Source organism: Haemorhous mexicanus, chromosome 10 (genome assembly GCF_027477595.1).
Source record: "Haemorhous mexicanus isolate bHaeMex1 chromosome 10, bHaeMex1.pri, whole genome shotgun sequence".
Classification (NCBI taxonomy): Eukaryota; Metazoa; Chordata; class Aves; order Passeriformes; family Fringillidae; genus Haemorhous; species Haemorhous mexicanus.
In genome coordinates this window covers 14,072,805-14,089,472 of record NC_082350.1, presented here as the reverse complement: position 1 = coordinate 14,089,472, position 16,668 = coordinate 14,072,805, and the positions used below count along the sequence as shown (strand labels likewise).

The 16,668-nt window shown below is 44.3% G+C and overlaps 3 protein-coding genes across 4 annotated transcripts; 2 read left to right on the top strand and 1 right to left on the bottom strand.

Annotated features, from left to right (window-relative positions):
• The first annotated feature begins 399 nt into the window (after nucleotides 1-399).
• Nucleotides 400-3,391, top strand: PIGZ (phosphatidylinositol glycan anchor biosynthesis class Z). The gene is made up of 2 exons (XM_059855422.1): nucleotides 400-535; nucleotides 975-3,391. The coding sequence occupies exons 1-2, from the start codon at nucleotides 418-420 to the stop codon at nucleotides 2,552-2,554; spliced, it is 1,698 nt and encodes a 565-aa protein (XP_059711405.1). The 5' UTR covers nucleotides 400-417; the 3' UTR covers nucleotides 2,555-3,391.
• A 1,610-nt stretch (nucleotides 3,392-5,001) lies between these two features.
• On the bottom strand, nucleotides 5,002-5,713 carry NCBP2AS2 (NCBP2 antisense 2 (head to head)). The gene has a single exon (XM_059855425.1). It carries the CDS (start codon nucleotides 5,674-5,676, stop codon nucleotides 5,422-5,424), a length of 255 nt encoding a protein of 84 aa, XP_059711408.1. The 5' UTR covers nucleotides 5,677-5,713; the 3' UTR covers nucleotides 5,002-5,421.
• Nucleotides 5,714-5,759: 46 nt separating this feature from the next.
• NCBP2 (nuclear cap binding protein subunit 2) lies at nucleotides 5,760-9,359 on the top strand. 2 transcript variants are annotated; one of them, XM_059855424.1, is made up of 4 exons: nucleotides 5,762-5,973; nucleotides 6,058-6,239; nucleotides 6,964-7,102; nucleotides 7,688-9,359. In XM_059855424.1, the coding sequence occupies exons 1-4, from the start codon at nucleotides 5,893-5,895 to the stop codon at nucleotides 7,757-7,759; spliced, it is 474 nt and encodes a 157-aa protein (XP_059711407.1). In that variant the 5' UTR covers nucleotides 5,762-5,892; the 3' UTR covers nucleotides 7,760-9,359. The 2 variants fall into 2 exon arrangements, with proteins under 2 accessions (XP_059711406.1, XP_059711407.1); XM_059855423.1 differs by having other exon boundaries at nucleotides 5,760-5,973; nucleotides 6,964-9,359.
• The last annotated feature ends 7,309 nt before the right edge of the window (nucleotides 9,360-16,668 follow it).

Here is a 16,668-nt window from a genome sequence, read left to right as displayed (position 1 = left end):
CATATCCCACTCTGCCCTCCCTGACAGGAGAGTGCAGCCTGGTGGGGGTCGGGCTCTTCTCCCAGGCCGTGACAGGACCAGAGAACACACTCCTAGAACTCATACTCTCAAACTGTCAGGATGGACAGCAGGAGGAATACACAGAAAGGGTGATTAGACACTGGTGGTGGTGGAGTCACCGTCCCTGGAGGTGTTGGAGGGAGGACCGGCCGTGGCGCTCCGTGCCGCGGTGCGGCTCTCACGGTGGGTTGGGCCGTGGCCTGCGCTCGCTGATCCCGCAGCCCTTTCCAGCCTCATTGATCCCGGGAGCCCGGCAATTGCCGCGGGCGCTGCGCATGCGCGCCGGGCTCCCGCTGCGGCGCCTCGTCCGTGCGCCGCGCGCCCCCTGGCGGTGCTGCGTGAGGGGCCGGGGCCGCCATGGTGGCGCGGGCTCTGTGGGCACTGCTGGCGGCGGTGCGGGCGGGCTGGTGCCTCCTGCCGCAGAGCGGGTACCTGCACCCCGACGAGTTCTTCCAGGCGCCCGAGGTCATGGCAGGTAAGGCGTGCGCCCGGGACGGGGTGACCCCGCGCGGGCTCGAGGGGACGCGAAGCGGCTCGGCCACGGGCACCGTGTCCCGCATCGCCGGCCAGGCGGCTGTTCCCGAGGGATCCCGCTCTGTCACACAGCGAGTCCCGCAAGCCGGGTAGGAGAGGATCCGCAGCGCTGGCCCGGTGGGTGGGTTCCTGCTCTGTACTGTCCACAGCGAGTGGCGCCTCGAACCACATTACTGTGACAGACTTCTCGATGTTTTGTGAAAATGAATGGTACGCTCCTAAAAATGTCAAGGTTGACACCAGTTTCAAAAGTTTAGGAGCTGCTCTGTATTGTGATACCTCTTATACCAAGTAGTATCCCTAATGCTGAATTACTGAATAAAATATATTATCTACATGTATTTTTTATTATCTATATGTATTTTTCTCTTCCTTTGTAGGAGATATTTTAAATCTACAGGTCTATTATCCGTGGGAGTTCCTTTCCAACTCTCCTTGCAGAACAGTTGTTTTCCCATTAATGACATCAGGAGTTACGTACTGGGTAATCAAGTCTTTGCAGCAGTTGGACATATGTTCAAGTTGCATCAACAGCTACACTCTCCTTGTATCTCCTCGCCTGTTCTTTACAATCTTTTCTTTCATACTCGACTATAGCGTTTATCGATTGGCCCCTTTCTGGGGAGCAGATCCGTGGAAAGCGCTGGTACTTCTTGCTGGATCCTATGTCACGCTGGTGTTTTATACAAGAACGTTTACCAACACACTCGAAGGACTTCTCTTTGCTCTTCTCATGGTACTGGTTTCTTCAAGGAAGTCCAGTGGCTGCTCAGCAGAGCCTAGAAGCAGCTCTCTCTTAGGTGTCATAACAGCTGCGGGGTTTTTCAACAGGCCAACCTTTCTGGCATTTGCTCTAATGCCCCTGCTTTACTGGGCTGGTTCAATTGTTGACTCTCAAAAGAGCATTAAAACTCTCATAAATGACTTTTTGAAGTTTATCTTATGTGCATGTTTTACCGCTTTTGTTTTCATAACTGCTGACACCTTCTATTTTACCTCCATGAGCTTAGACAACCTCTACACTAACAAGAGCAGCCTAATTGATGTAATTGTTCAATTACATGACAAAATGGTAGTAACCCCCTTCAATTTTCTCAGCTATAATCTTAATCCTCATAATCTTGCACTGCATGGAAGCCACCCACGAGTTACACATTTTGCAGTCAATGGAGTGATGCTGTTTGGTATCTTACATATTCTGGCCATCAGCGCTGGCTTTAAAATGCTAAAGAAGTATGTCCATCAGTTAATGCTGGTCAGATGGTGTTGCCGTGGGCTGCCTGGGCTCTTGGTGCATTCTGAGGGCAGTCCAACGTTGCTGCTGTTTTATTTTGTTCCTTTGGCATTTCTTTCCCTGTTCAGTCACCAGGAGCCTCGGTTTCTCATCCCTCTCATCCTGCCATTGGTCCTGTTCAGCGCATCACCAAACAGAGCTGTGAAATGGAAGCTCCTCATTGTTCTGTTCAACCTTCTGGGGGCACTTCTGTTTGGGTGCTTACACCAGGGAGGGCTCATTCCCTGTTTGTTTCACTTGGAGCAGCTCATCCATTCTCCAGCGTCCTCAAGCCATCCACAGCACTACACTCTGCTTTTTGCACACACCTACATGCCTCCGAGGTCTCTGCTCAATATCAAGAAGACAGATGTGCATGTGGAAGTCATTGACATGGCTGGGGCTGGAGAAGAAACCCTCTGCCAGACATTAGAGCAGCGAGCAAGCAATTTTACCTGCAGCAACTGTCACATCTTTATTATAATCCCTGGTACTGTCAGAGCCACAATTACAAAATGTGGTGTCTCGTTCAAGAACGAGACTTTGATATTTCCTCACTTATCAATGGAAGACCCACCACAAATACCTGTCCTATCCAGTGGAAATTGGAGGAGTCAGTTAGGACTTTACATCCTTGAGCTAAACAGAGATCATCAGAGCCTTTGTTTTAGGAGAACAAAGTTTTAGTCTTTTACTTCATTTGGGTGCTGTCTGATGGTGGTGTGAGACCTTCCTCTTTCATACACCCCCCTTTCAGCATCAGCAATAGCACTGGGAGCTCTCCCATATCTCTTTATTCCCATTCCTCACACTCTTAGGGGAGCCAGTTCTGGATAGAACCTGCTTAAAATTTGACTTACTCAGCCCTGTGGTATTTCATATGATCTTTTGTACTTCCCCTGAAGAGAGAGGATGAAATCAGAGCCCACCAAAACTGTCATTGAAGCTTAGCTGTTTCCATGCGAGATTTATTTTTGAAAACTCTAATCTGTCAGGGTTTGGGGACTGTGGGGTGTTTACTGATAATAGGCATTAATTCAGCTGCTGGAGAGAGGTTACAGGGTTAGATAAAAGCTGGTCTGACTCAGTAATCTTTTATGTTCTTAAAAATTCATTAGACCAGACTGCAGTCACCACTGCCTTGGGTGGGTCCCTCTTGAAAAATCTCCAGCACTGATCTGGCAGAATCTGATTTAGAACATTGAGGATGCTTCAGGCTAAGTGCTTGTGCTAAATCCTAAAATCCAAGCTTTGCCTGTTTAGCCTTCCTTGCCACAGTTCCATCCTCGTGAACGTGCTACCCACGTACCGCCCCGGGCAGCTCGGGAGGGCAGCCCCGTGATGGCATTAAGCGTGCGCGGTGTTCCGCGGCTGCAGCTCGGGCACTCCTTCCCTAGCGCGCTCCCACCGCTTATCTCGCAGCTGTCGCTGCTCTGTCACGACTGTCACCCCGGCAGAGCGCGCGGCAGGTCCTGCTGGATCGAGGAGCTGCGCAGACAGAAAGCGGTAACTGGGACGGATTTGATCCTTCGTGCCGTTGCACCAGACGCATCTCTGAACGGTCTCAGCACAGGTCAGAGATCCCCCGGTTCTGCCGCCGTGGAGGGAGGGCAGCCTCGAGGGAGGAGCCGCATCTCCTGCTCACCCTCCCCGTGCACTGACTGCTCCCTATTAAATCACCTCAGTGGGAATGACAGCTCCTATACTGGCTTTCCAGTATAGAGCAGTCTCTTTAAACTGGACACCAACAACTGGGCTTCAGCTGGCAATAATGCATATGCTTAATAGCACGGCATGATCTACAATATTTGGTTTTGCCTACGTGAACTTCTGGATCCAAAACATGCTGACTTGGCACATGCATTGTAGATCAAGCCCGTCTCTCTGAAACAAATCTGACACTTGAATTATTTCTGCTCGCAAAGGTGGTAATGTTTTTGGCAGTTCTTCACCCACACAACCTTACATAAGGTCTTAAGAGCCAGGCTTTCAACAGAGACAAGAATAATACAGGTTGATGCCAGGCTCTAAGGGGAATCTAGGAAAAATGAATGTATGAATGATTTTCCTGTTTTGGGAAACATAGCTCTCGCTCTCTTGTAAAGCATTTTGTTTTGTGTTGCCTGTATGTTCATCCCACATCCTTCACTCTCACTGCTGGTCTGCCTGTAAATTAAAGGTGTGTGTTTGGGGGGAGGCAGGGGAGAGAAGGTGCCTGTCTTAGTACTGGTGACTCACAAAGTAGTGTAAGTAGTTGTGAAAGCATTGTGACAGCAAATGTATTTTCCAAGTTAATTTTCTTTTTGCTCTCTTACACTGGGATGACACAACTGTGTGCCACAGCTGTTACTCCATGTCCTGCTTCCCATTTTCAGCCTTTCTTAAACAACTTAAATCTTTTAACATTATTTTCATAAAACTTAAGAATTCTGGCAATCTGAGTGGGGTACATCTTGAAACTCTTGGGGGATGTAATGGGGCCCAATTCCCATGGGATGATGACTTCTCTACCACTGCACAGGTAACCTGGAGAGAGCCAGCAACAGAACCTGGACTACAAATACCAGCTCAGATTAACAATATGCTGCTTTTATGTTGCCAGCCAGACCTCTGAATTTACACTGTAGATGCAGTTTCTCCATCCATGCTGAAGGTTTAACTTTACCAGCAATGCAGGAAACTGTATCTCAGACTAAGTACAAGGTTCTTCTCACCTGGGATGATAAAAGGAGTAGAAATGATCCTCCCCAGTTAACTGAGCCTCTACTCAGCTGGATTAAACAGTGACACATGCTCTGAAGGAAGGTTAACTGCTATAGTGTCATAGATGTCATCAGATACAGCGTCTTAAACAAACCAGCCCTAGGCATTATATGTGATGGATGTATAGTTTTCCATTATATAGCGTATTTCCATTTATATGCAGGGTGCCTCTATTGGTAATTTTTTCCCCTGTAAACCCTTCCTGCTACAATAGACTTGAGGTGTGCTTTTAGGATAGCTACTGAATCTCTTCTACATTCCTGTAAGAGTCCGTTATCCTGTCCATCATCATCACTGAAAACCCTTTTTGTAACAAAACTGTATCAAATATAGAGTATTACTCCTGTATACAGAGACATTGTTTCAGGTACTCCTGTGAGAATTGTGATTTTATTTCAAGTTTCTTATCAAGCGCTTAAAGTGACAATCTTCACAGCATTGTGGGTGATTAGAAAGTGAGTCTGCTTGTTCCTGAGAGCCGTGGGACGTGTAAATTGTCTTTGAAATAGAAATCCATGAAACCGATGAGGAGCAGCTTCCCGTGTTCATGCTTTCCCGAGGAGTCGCTCCAGGCCACGCGATGAGGAACGCACCGTCCAGTCTGCAGCTCGCCATCCACCTCCCGGGCACCGCCGGGGTCCGCAGTGGCTGCGGGGCCCCGCTGTCACCTGCTCCCAGGGCCCTTCACCTGCCGGTTCCAACGCGCTCCGTGTGCTCGGCGCAGGGAAGCGGGGGCGGTTCCCGTCTCCTCCCCGGCGCTGTCCGTAGCTGCCTCCCGCTCGAAGCGGCGATCACGGCGCTGATCCGGGGCGGCCGCCGCGGCCCGGCCCGGGCGGCCACGGCCACCCCCGCGCGCGGGCGCCGTCCTTGAGCTCGGCGAGGAAGGCGTCGCGCAGGCGAAGCAGGCGCGGGGCCAGGTCACGCTGGCCGCGGGTGAGGGCGCTGGCGGTGACCCTGGCGGCGGCGCGGATGGGCCTCGACTCCGAGAGCCGCTCCACGAGCCGCGGGCTGGAGAGCAGCAGCAGCAGCGCCCGCAGCAGCGCCATGGCCGCCCCTCTCGCGAGAGGTGCCGCACGCCTCCGCCCCGCCGCGCTCGCGAGAGCCGCGCACTGCCTCGCCATTGGCTGCGCGCCGGGCGACCGCGGGGCGCGGTAAGGCGGCGAGGGGTGGTGAGGGCAGCGTGGTGTCGGTCCGTCCTCTGCTAGGCACGGCCGGGCCGGGCCGTGCGGGGTTGGGCTGGTCTCGTCTCGGCCGCCGCCGCCATGAGTTCTGGCGGCACCCTGAGCATCCTGCGCAGCGACTCCTACGCCGAACTCAGCCAGTACCGGGACCAACACTTCCGGGTGAGCCGCGGCCGGGGGCGGGCGCCGCGCGGTCCGGCCGGGCCGAGCCGAGCCCCGAGATAACGCTGTGTCCTTGCGGCCCAGGGGACGCGGTACGACCAGGAGCGGCTGCTGAGGAAGAGCTGCACGCTCTACGTGGGGAACCTCTCCTTCTATACCACGGAAGAGCAGATCCACGAGCTCTTCGGCAAAAGCGGCGACATTAAGAAGGTCATCATGGGGCTGGACAAAGTGAAGAAAACCGCCTGCGGCTTCTGCTTCGTGGAGTATCCTTGTGCAGCGCGGCAGGAGCTGTCAGGGTGTGGGTGAACTGCTCTGCACTGCAGGCTCTGAGTTACGGGGGTGTTTTCCGAGGATAAAATTAATCATTTGCTAAAGCGGCTGTAGGGGACCCTGGCGAGAGAGAGCAATGCTGGTGTCACGGTTAGACGTGATGGTCTTACAGGTCTTTTCCAACCATGATTCTGTATTCGAGCATGCACTGCATGTCGAGTGGGGTTAGCAGATTGCTTTCACTTTGATACTTTAACCCAGACATCTGTTGGGTAGTTGACCTCTGTAATAAATTAATATTCTCCGGGTCAAGGTAAAGAGGTCTTTCTTTTCATACAAACACACGTGTAAAGTTTCTGTTGGCATCTTTGATCCCTGTCGTGTGACTTCATTATGTGCACGTTTCTGAAGATCATTCTGTTACTGCTTCCAGTGAACTCACCAGACTGGTGAAAGTTTGCAGCATAAACAGAGCATGCCTGGGAATTCCCACTCTTTAGTAATAGAGCTTTGTTCTGTTAAATGTTGGCATGATTGACAAACTTTTAAATGCTTGAATTGTTGCATGTTTCACCCTTTCACTAGCAGTTTTTTTAGATGGTGTAGCTTCATAAAAGGGGTTCAAGCAAAGACTTGGTTTTGTAGCCCATTTCACATTGCTCATTTTCCCATGTGATGAAAATAGAAGTCTGTTTCTTTCGTTAACGTATTCCAAAGGTATTATGCCAGAGGAGATGCTGAAAATGCAATGCGCTACATCAACGGGACCAGACTGGATGACAGGATCATAAGGACAGACTGGGATGCAGGGTTTAAGGAGGGTAGGCAGTATGGCCGTGGACGATCAGGGGGGCAGGTAGGTTGTTGTACAGCCTGGGGTTTTAAGGGAATGGTGACTTTGCCAGACTTCTTGATTTTGAATGAACACAGAAACATTTCAGAAATAGCGGCTTAGGAGTCATCGTTTAAGATAACACTGGAAGACATCTGATCAATGGCAGTATAATCCACTAGGAATAAATAACTCCTTCCTAAATTTCACTAGAAGTACTTGCAGAAACAACTCTTGGCTGCCTGGGGAGATAATACTTTTAAGTAAGCCCAGAAAATGTAAGGGGCTGTTAGGAACACACAGGACAGCAGTTGGCTTACCCCAGGTGGAGCTGGTGGCAGTGGCTTGTACTGCCAAAGCCCAAGGCTGGCCATCCTTGCTTGGGATGTGGTGATTAGAGAGTCCCCAGACACGATGAAAGAGACTAAGTTGCTTTATGCTGTTCTGGCCTTTTGTATGATGCACTTCACCTTCTGTTTGTTCAGACAGCTCCATGTAGCCACTTAGATGTTGTGATGTCAGTGTGACTGTAATCTAATGGTCTAACAGTTTTTGAGAAATTGTTTTTCCTTGTCTTTTCTGGACTTCCCTTTCTCCCTCTTTCATTAGGTCCGAGATGAGTATCGGCAAGATTATGATGCTGGAAGAGGTGGCTATGGCAAAACTGTTCAGTGCCAGTGACTCCTCAGCCTCACAAGAGAACCAAATCTGCATAGTAAATGTCCCCAGGCACAAAGTAGGTCTGTTACACACAGTTCACAGAAACTCCTGTCCACGTTCCTGTGAGCACATCCTCTGTCCAATACCTCTTTTTTAATACCAGGATACAAAGCATTGCAGAGGACCTGGGGGCAAGGCTTTAAGCATTAGAATGCTGAGGCTTTGGTCTCAAAATGCTGCTATAACTTACTGAAAGGAACAAAGATGTAATGTTATGGTGCTTTTTATGTTCTCTGGCAAAACTTGATTATTCTACTGGGTTTTGTTTACATTGGGATCACAGGGTGGAGGACAATGATAAAGGATGATTGGTGGGTGTTTCACAGAGGAAAGCAGAAGGCAAAGAGGCTGAAAAGGAAGTGGAATTTATAAGGAAATTGCAATTTCTAGAGAAGACTTTTAAGTTGCAGATTTTCTGGCATTACTGGATTAGCATCCTTTTCCATTTATGCTGTTCCTTGAAGGTTTACGTGAACAGCCATAATAAAACAGATTAGATTGAGTTCAGGAGTCATGAAGTGAGAAGCAGAGAGCAGGAAACAGACCTCTGCTGTCTTCTGCAAAGTACAGTTGTGATTGCATGACAGAGAAGAGCAAATACAAGAATTACAGTACTGTTATTTCACAGTTTGAGCATTAGTATTTTGCCCCATCTGGTAGATCTCTACAGCCTTAATATTTGAGCGCTTAATATTTGAGCCCTTACAGGGCTGTGCCTGTAAGGGTTGCATGAAGCCAAGTTACCCCCAAAATAGGACGTTTGAGGAACTGGGTTTATGAGAAAGTTTCTTTCCAAAACAGGTTTTCTATTTTAGAAACTTGATTTCAGACAACTTAAAAATAGAAATAAAAGAGTTCTGGGAGGAGTTTTGCTGTCTACCGAGCATGTGATAAGAATGGTAAAAGGATTTCAGAATTGTGTAGCTTGTTGTGTTTTGGTTTTTCTCTTTCCCTGCTGGATCCTATACATACTGCTTGTTGATGTGTTGGAATTTTGATGTATTGCAGACGTAGGTTTAAAAAATGTGATCCCAAGATCAGGGAAATTGACCTGCTGAGACAAAATAGTTTAAAAATAACTGTTACAGGGCTTTGAAATTTCTTCATGGACTTCTGAATTCCATGTAAATGGCAGTTAGTGAAGTTTTGTGCAAACACCTTGTTGTCCATGACTCCTCATAAACTGTCAAAGGTGTACAAAAGTTGAGCTTAACTCACTGAAGGTATTGTAGGAAATTTTGATGTTTCTTGCTTACAGTTAATCACAACTGTTAGTGTAAATTGGAAGACAAGTGAGATTGAACAACTCCTTACTTAAGAAGTGTGAGTTTGAGGTTTTTTGGCATGTCAAGTAAAACTGGACTTTTGGGATTACTTGGTGCTGGTCTGCAAATAAGCTTTGAACAAAATTACCTTTTCCTTTTTGACTATGAGTTTACAGCCTGTAATCTACTCTAGAACGCTGCTGAAGTTTATTTTTCATTGTATCAAGTTTGTATAAAAAATATGTTACCAAAAATTCTAAAGTCACTTTCTTTTAAATAAAGCTGCAACATTAAAATGGTTTGTTTCTTTTTTTTTTTTAAAAACAGAATCAGTGAATCAAAGAAGCTTTATTCAGACTCTTGATCACGTCCTTTGTTTTAGGCTCTTTTAAGATAGGAAGAATGAATATTCTTTCTGGCTGGATTTTCAGGCTTGTTCTGTTCTTAGCTGGATTCTGAAAGGTGTTTGGTTAATGCTCTTCATTCTGGTTTGAATTTCTTTGGATTACAGGACAGAAATTGTTTCTTGAAAGTGAAGTAAATGTGAAAGTTTTTGCTGTGTATGAAGTAATTTTCAAGGTGATCTTCCTTATAAAAATGAGGTCTCAAATTGTTTTTTATTGTAACTACTGCCAGTACTTCTCAAAAAGTCATTCTCAAATGAGATGGAGGTGGTAATAAGATTGTCTGTCACAACAATCACTGTTCTTTGCTCTATATGTGCAGTGGGTCTGGAAAGAATATGTTTTAAAGTAAGATTTTCTGTTTTGAGAGATACCAATCACAATGGGATTTAAAACCACGTGGTATGTCCTGTGAACTCTTAGAATCTCAAAAGATCAGTATAGAGGAAATTGAACATGGTTTGAGTGTTACCTTCCCTAACTGAAATTTCATCTGGGTCTGCTGAACCTAGTGCTTAATGAAAGGAACTAAATCAAGTCTTTGAAAGTTCTCTGGGGACTTCTTCAGCTTTCTGGCATGCTGGTGCATTGTGATTTGGTTGTCTTGGAAGGACAGAATCTCCCATGCTTCTTGGACAAGCCACTTCATTACAATTACAAACGCTTTCATGGAAGTTCGAGCTCTGTGTTAGCATTTCTAAGCACTTGTTCATCATACTCTTGCCTCTCTTAGGCAGCAATGGCTGCAAATAAGATTTGTATTCATAACATTTGAGTCTGGGAATTACTGGGTAAAATCAGTGGAGTGTAAAAGCATTAGAGACATTTGTTTTCAATGGCTGACACAAGAATCCCATTAGCAGTGTCTAGGGCAGGCTCATCCCAAGGTGGTCTGTGTGTTAGGTTCCTTCACTGCCCTGTGCAGCAGACAAGATCCTGCTCAAGTTGGTGCAGGCACAACAACTGTTGGCATTAACAGTCCTTTCTACACAGAGAACTAAAAAAAAAATACTGAAACTATTTAAGCTAATATCCAGCACTTCATAATCCACATTTTATCAGATTAGGCATCTTGTGAAGGAAAAGAATTGATGAAAATGACTAAAATTGACATGGTTTGTTCATGGTTTCATCTCTAGAGGAAAGACAATCCTAGTTAAAGGAGTGCAGTCCAGAGGGACTGACCTGCTCATAAACTCTTGTCTTTTTGAGTTTCTAAAGCACAGGTTGTACCTCATGCCAGAGCATATAAATGAAGACGGATTAGGGTGTGCATTTTTCTTTGCACTCTCAGGTTTCTCCTAGCTGAGTGTATTTGGTACTTTGAGGTAAGTCTAGGGCCTTGCCACTGTACGTGGTGTATCAAAAAATTGGTGGAGAAGGGGGAGAGAAGTATCCTGGGCTTCAAAACATTGTGGTTTTGAATCCGTGAAATAATAGTAGTTGAATTTAAGACTGTGTAACAGCATAAAGATACAAAGTATATTTCACCCCTGCCAGTAGAGGACACTTACATGAGAAGAGAGTTGGCTGATCTTGAGGCACTCCTTTCTGAAAGCAGGAGAGATCAGTTCTTGTGTCGGGGTTCCACAATTTATGAGGATGACCTTCCTGCCACTGCTTCTGAACCTGCTTTCTGAGACAAAGATGTGCTTTACTTCACTGAGGTAATATCATTCTCCAAGGTTATTTTAGTTTCCACATGAAAGCCATAATTCACACTTGTATTATTATTGTTGTACATCTATAGCTCACATACACTTCAAATTGCATTAGATTGTTTCAGTTTTTCTGAATTTATTACTTTAAAATAATGCTTCTATTATTTTATGCTTTGTGTCTTTATTTTTATGGGCAATATTCCTGTTTTGAAAATTGCTGCTATTCTTCAGATTAATTGATTAGAAGCTGGTGCTTTTTGGTTTATGTTTGATTTTCTGCAATATCATTGTTTCACATCTTAAGTTACTTTTTTGAAGACAAAAGCCCTGTCAGCTGGTGCTGCTGCCACAAGGTGTCGTGAGAAGCCGTGTCTGGCTCCAGATGAGTGGGGGCTGCGGGGATTCTGCCAGCTGAGGAGCTGTTGTGGAAGGAATGATGTGTTCTGAAAACACATCAGAGTGCCTGATGTATTAGTGATGTGCCTTAGTGCACATCACTGTGCAACTAAGGCAGTGTCTGTGTTTCTTGAAGAAACACTTGCATCTTAGAATTCTGGAATTTGAAACAAAAGTGTCTGGTGACTGATTAAATGGTGTTCTACAAGCCCTGAACCAGTCGAGTTAGGAGTGCCTTAAGGTTGCTGATGTGTAGGATGCCTCACAACACCAAGCACCATAGAACTGAGAGATTGTGCAGGCTGGCAAAGGACTGGCTTGTGGTTTGGGTTTTTTAGGGTTTTTTCCCCTCTCTGAATTTACTCCTGTAAGAGGAGGAGTATGTTTCCATGAACTGGAAACAGCTTCTTCCCATTAAATCTGCGCTTTTTCATCTGCTTTAAATCTCCAGCTGAATTTGCTCTTTGGAATCTACATATTAATGTGAAAAAGCCTTCAAGCAGCAATCTTACAAAGTCTGTTCTGCACAGATGCCAGGAGCAGGTGTGTGCTGGTGTATGAGTGGGAGATTCAGCAGAGACTTTTTAAAGTTACTCAGATCTCTCACACTCACTCTGTGAGTCATGGTGGGTGTTTTGTTTAATTGTTTTATAGGGTGCAGTCTTGTCAGGAGTTTAGTTTTATCTCCCATGGAGTTCAGTGAGATCTGTGTGCATAGTGCTAAAGCACTGCATGTGTTTTAATGAACTTTATCTACTTATTTCTCCATAAACTAAACATGTAACATGGTGGCATGCCAGGAGAATTCTTGAAATGCCTTTGGAAGCAGCACTGACTCCTGAGTTACATCTCAAAGTGAGTTAGGGAGGCTGGGCAAAACAGTGTCACAAAAAGTAGTGAGAGCATTTTGAAATTAATTCCAAAAGTTCCTCAGGATAATTGTCCATAATCATGTGCAGGACAGAATTTTTCTCAGAATCCAAGGCCATGATGGCCAGCAGATATTACTTGGTTTACAGAGTTTCACAGGAAAGACATTGTTTCAGAAGAGTGCAGAAACCTGGAAGGATATGAAGTGAGGGAAGATTGTAGCTAATTTGTCAGTAATTCAGGTTCTAGACACATAATGGTCATTAAAGCAAAATCAAATATTAAAAGAGGCCCAGAAGCCTGGGTAAATATGTTGTATCCATCAACAGTGTTGATTCTGTGTTTAATCATAAATTTTCCCCTAAAGATGTTTAATTGAACTTTAACAGGCGTGAGAGTGACTCATTCCCTGTTAGAAAACAAATCACTTTGATGTCTGTGGAGGAGTGGTGCTGTTCCTCTGCTCTGTGAATTGTCCTCCTGCCTGGGCCAAGTGCTGGGCAGGCTGGAGCTCTCCCAAAACAGTGGCACAACTCCTTCCTTGGTGACACTGTACAACTGAGAATGAGAGAATGAGCCAGGGCTTCAGACAAATCTGAGGGTAATTAGTGATTCCCAGATGAAGAGTTGTCCTGAGAGAGGAAAAAACATTTGCAAAGCTGAGTGCTGCCTGTACTAAAGCTTTCAGGTGCTCAGGGCTGTGATGGGCCCTGACAGTGGAGTTGGCTGAGCAGCCCTGGAGAGAGCTGCTGGTTTGCAGTGGAGGTTTACAGATATGTCCACATGAAGTTTAGTCTGGATTAAACTTAATGTGAGAGTACTGGAGTCTGTCTTCTAGGTTTTTAATATTTTACATTCTAATAGATTTTAAGTGGATATGTTAGTGCACATAAAATGCAGAATTGCCTCTCAAGAATTGCTTTTTCAGTATTAGCCAAGAGTTTATACTGGGCTATGTAATTAACAAGGAAGTTCTCTCTTAACTGCATATCATTACAGTCCTAGGAAATGAGCTTTGTGATTTCCAAATACACAATACCAGAACAAAGTCAAGTGTAAGTATAGAGTAATAGGGCCTTTTAAAAAGCAAGTTTTAATTTATTTTTTTTTTAATTCTAAGGTGTAATTGATTTTCTAGTTTAGAAATCATATAATAAAAATGCATTTTGTGTTAAAATTTTAAAATAATTCATTTTTAAAAACATTTTTTTATTGCTGAATATGTTGTTGCCAGAGCTTCCGTCAGTAACAGTACAACTTACAGTAGAGATGTGAGAGATTGAAACTGCAAAGGAATAGTGGTGACAAAAGCTAGAGGTAAAGCATCAATTTCTATTCATCCTTCCTTTTAAATGGAGGAAAGATGTTCTGCATTTGTAAGGATTACATTGTTGCTTTTCAGAAATGATTCAAAGATGGGTATTGAAAGAGGGAAGGTATAAAATGTTCCTATATTATTAGGAATTCTAGTTCCATTCAAATAGGAAATGTTCTATTTATGATCCTTAAAGAAAGCCCTCAGGTCATGAACAGTGTTTCCATTTGTTGAGAAAAATGTCAGGATAGTTTCTTCAAAGTCTGTACAAAATGAATGTTCCTTTTGAACCTTTTATTAATTCAGTTTCTGGGCACATTTAAAAAATCATTGAAGAAGTAATAAAAGCTATGTGTAAAATTACATAAATCACCCTCTGTGAAATTCCAGTGTTTTTTAGAATATTCTCAGCTTAGTTTTTGAGTGAAATAACTGTTTTCAGTGGGCTTGAACTTGTTGAATATAGCACAAGGAGGACCCACTTTTTCTTTGATTTTTTTTTCTTTTTTTAGGGTGTGTGAAAAGACCCTTTGAATTAAGAGAATTAATTGAGACCTTCTTGGCATTACTGTGTATAGGCCAGGGAAGAGAATGGGAGACAGAGTTTTTGCTGTCTTCTGTGGGGACAGTTTTTTAAGAGAAAAGGATCTTGGTTTCTAGATGTGAGTGACATTAGAATATTTTTGCTAAGCGTGCTGAGCACTTGAACTTCTGAAACTTCACATATGTGAGGTTATTTTCTTTATAAAGAAAACACATCCTATGAACAGGGACATAAACCTAGAAGTGAGAAGCTTTTTGCATCTACTGCTGTATTTGCAGTTCCATAATCTGAGTACGTTGTACCTTTGCAATGGTGAAAAAGGCCCCATATTGATGAGTGCTGATGCAACATACATGTCAGCAATGAAATCACTGCTGTGCTGCATAACAACACATCTGTCTTTTGAGTTCTGTTTGCCATTTATAGCATTCACTAGCATCTCTTGATTTTTATGGAAGGCTGATTAGGTTCTGGGCTAACTCTGGAAGAAACAGAGATGCTCTGAGCTGTGTCACTTCTGGGCATGAACTGGTGGGTCACTGGTGATATGGAGCTATACTCAGTGGCTTCACTCTCTCAACACAGGGATCTGTGGGAATGACAGCTGTTATCCCTGAACTGTTATCCTTTTCTTTTTTTTCCCCATTATGCCCTAACATATCAAATGTATTAAAAAGAAAGCTGAATATTTTATTTTTCCCCATGAAGCCAGGAAATTGCAAGTTGATTTTTTTATTAAAGCAGTGTGATTCATATTTTCCTTGAAGAATTCCAGTTAAGCATCTTAGGTCTTCTGCTAAATGCCGAAAGAAAAGATTTTAGTGCTTGCCAACTGTTGAATTCCCTATTTACCTGTTTTTTGGCTAAGTTGTATATATTCACTTACTGATAGCAAATTTTCTGTTTTCTGTTTTTGCAAAGTTTACCACAAATAGTGGCATCCTTCCTGTAAAGGACAGGGATCCAGTCCCATTATCAAAAGCACTGGGCTGTTTCCTCTCCTCCTGTAGTAAATGCTGTATGCAGCTGTAATGCAGCTGTTCTAAGTGCAGCAGGGAACACAGAGACAACCTGCTTCAATGCACAGCCCACATCTGTCCTTGGAAGAATTCAAAGTGACAGGAAGCATGCTGAGGCCATATGTCAGCAGAGTTCAGAGCAGGCTGCACTGTAAGCACAGGTTTAATTTCTAGCACAGTTTTTGAGGCAGTTGTGTCTGGATCATTAAGAGCAAAAGTTGCCTTCTCTGAATTACCATTATGTGTCAGCAGTTGCTTGACAACTTTGAGCCAACTTGGAAATACCTTCCCCAGAAGCTCATGTTTAACTCTCACACAACTGTTGGGACTTAACTGCATTTCATTCATTTTTGTGTGTGAGCTACCTTTTTATGTGTTAAAGAATCAAGTGTTGCCTTTGTTAAGGGCCTTTGCAGCTGTGATCTGTACTGAAGGGACATTTCCTCTGTGAGTGGTCTGGTATCTCCAATATCGCTCCTGGGAGACCTATCAGAGGGACAGTTCATTGTCTTTAAAGCACTTCATCAAGTCTTAATCCCTTTTGAGTTAGGGAACACTGAAATGAATTGGCTATTTGAATGCATTTGACTAAACAATAGCTTAATATGAGAAATGGCAATTTTTTGATGTGATTCTTAATCAAGAAAACAGAATGTTCCCTTTCTATTAATCTGATTAAAGGAGCAGTATAGATCAAACAGGAAAAGCTGAAATTATTCATCTCAGTCCTTGGTTGACCTGTATTGGGCAGACATTGACAGGATAGCACAAAGCAGGTTGCCCAGGGCCTTGTCCAGACAGGCTTTGAACAGCATCTCCAAGGAGGGAGACTCCACAACATTTCTGGGCAACACGATCTGATTTGTTGGCATGTGTGATAAGAAGGCATTTTCTTGTGTACACATGGAGTTTCGTGTGCTTTAATTTGAGAATAGGTTGCCAATCAGTTTTGCATGTGAAATTTCCATGTTTTTTGAAAGTGCTGCTAGAGTTTGAAGCAATGTGACTTCTTGATGAACTTTTACATCCTCTCCATGTTTTCTTTCAGTGTCTCTGCACTAGAAGCTTACCTGCTAGCACAATGTCCTTTCCTGCTTAAAATTCTCCCATATATACTTTGGCTCATGTTCCAAGCTGCATGGATGATAATACCACATTTGATTGCTCTTCTCTGCATCTGTGTAATTTGATCAGCAGTGCTAGTAAGTGCCTTCTGGTGAGAATTTAATTGATAAAGCCAAATTTGTCTGTTGAAAATGAGGAAAACATAAGGTGACCTAATGGGAAGCTAAGGCCAGAATATGAACTTCTGGGGAGAAGGCACAGAAAAGCTCCAGATCACTGCCTTGCTGTGACTTGATTTGTGAATGTCAGAGCCACTAAATGTGTGCTATAT

Coding starts and splice junctions, on each gene's coding strand:
- PIGZ (XM_059855422.1), top strand. CDS start 418: ATGGTGGCGCGGGCTCTGTGGGCACTGCTGGCGGCGGTGCGGGCGGGC. Junction 536..974: donor GGCGCCCGAGGTCATGGCAG/GTAAGGCGTGCG, acceptor CTTCCTTTGTAG/GAGATATTTTAAATCTACAG.
- NCBP2 (XM_059855423.1), top strand. CDS start 5,893: ATGAGTTCTGGCGGCACCCTGAGCATCCTGCGCAGCGACTCCTACGCC. Junction 5,974..6,057: donor ACCGGGACCAACACTTCCGG/GTGAGCCGCGGC, acceptor CTTGCGGCCCAG/GGGACGCGGTACGACCAGGA. Junction 6,240..6,963: donor TGCGGCTTCTGCTTCGTGGA/GTATCCTTGTGC, acceptor CGTATTCCAAAG/GTATTATGCCAGAGGAGATG.
- NCBP2AS2 (XM_059855425.1), bottom strand. CDS start 5,676: ATGGCGCTGCTGCGGGCGCTGCTGCTGCTGCTCTCCAGCCCGCGGCTC.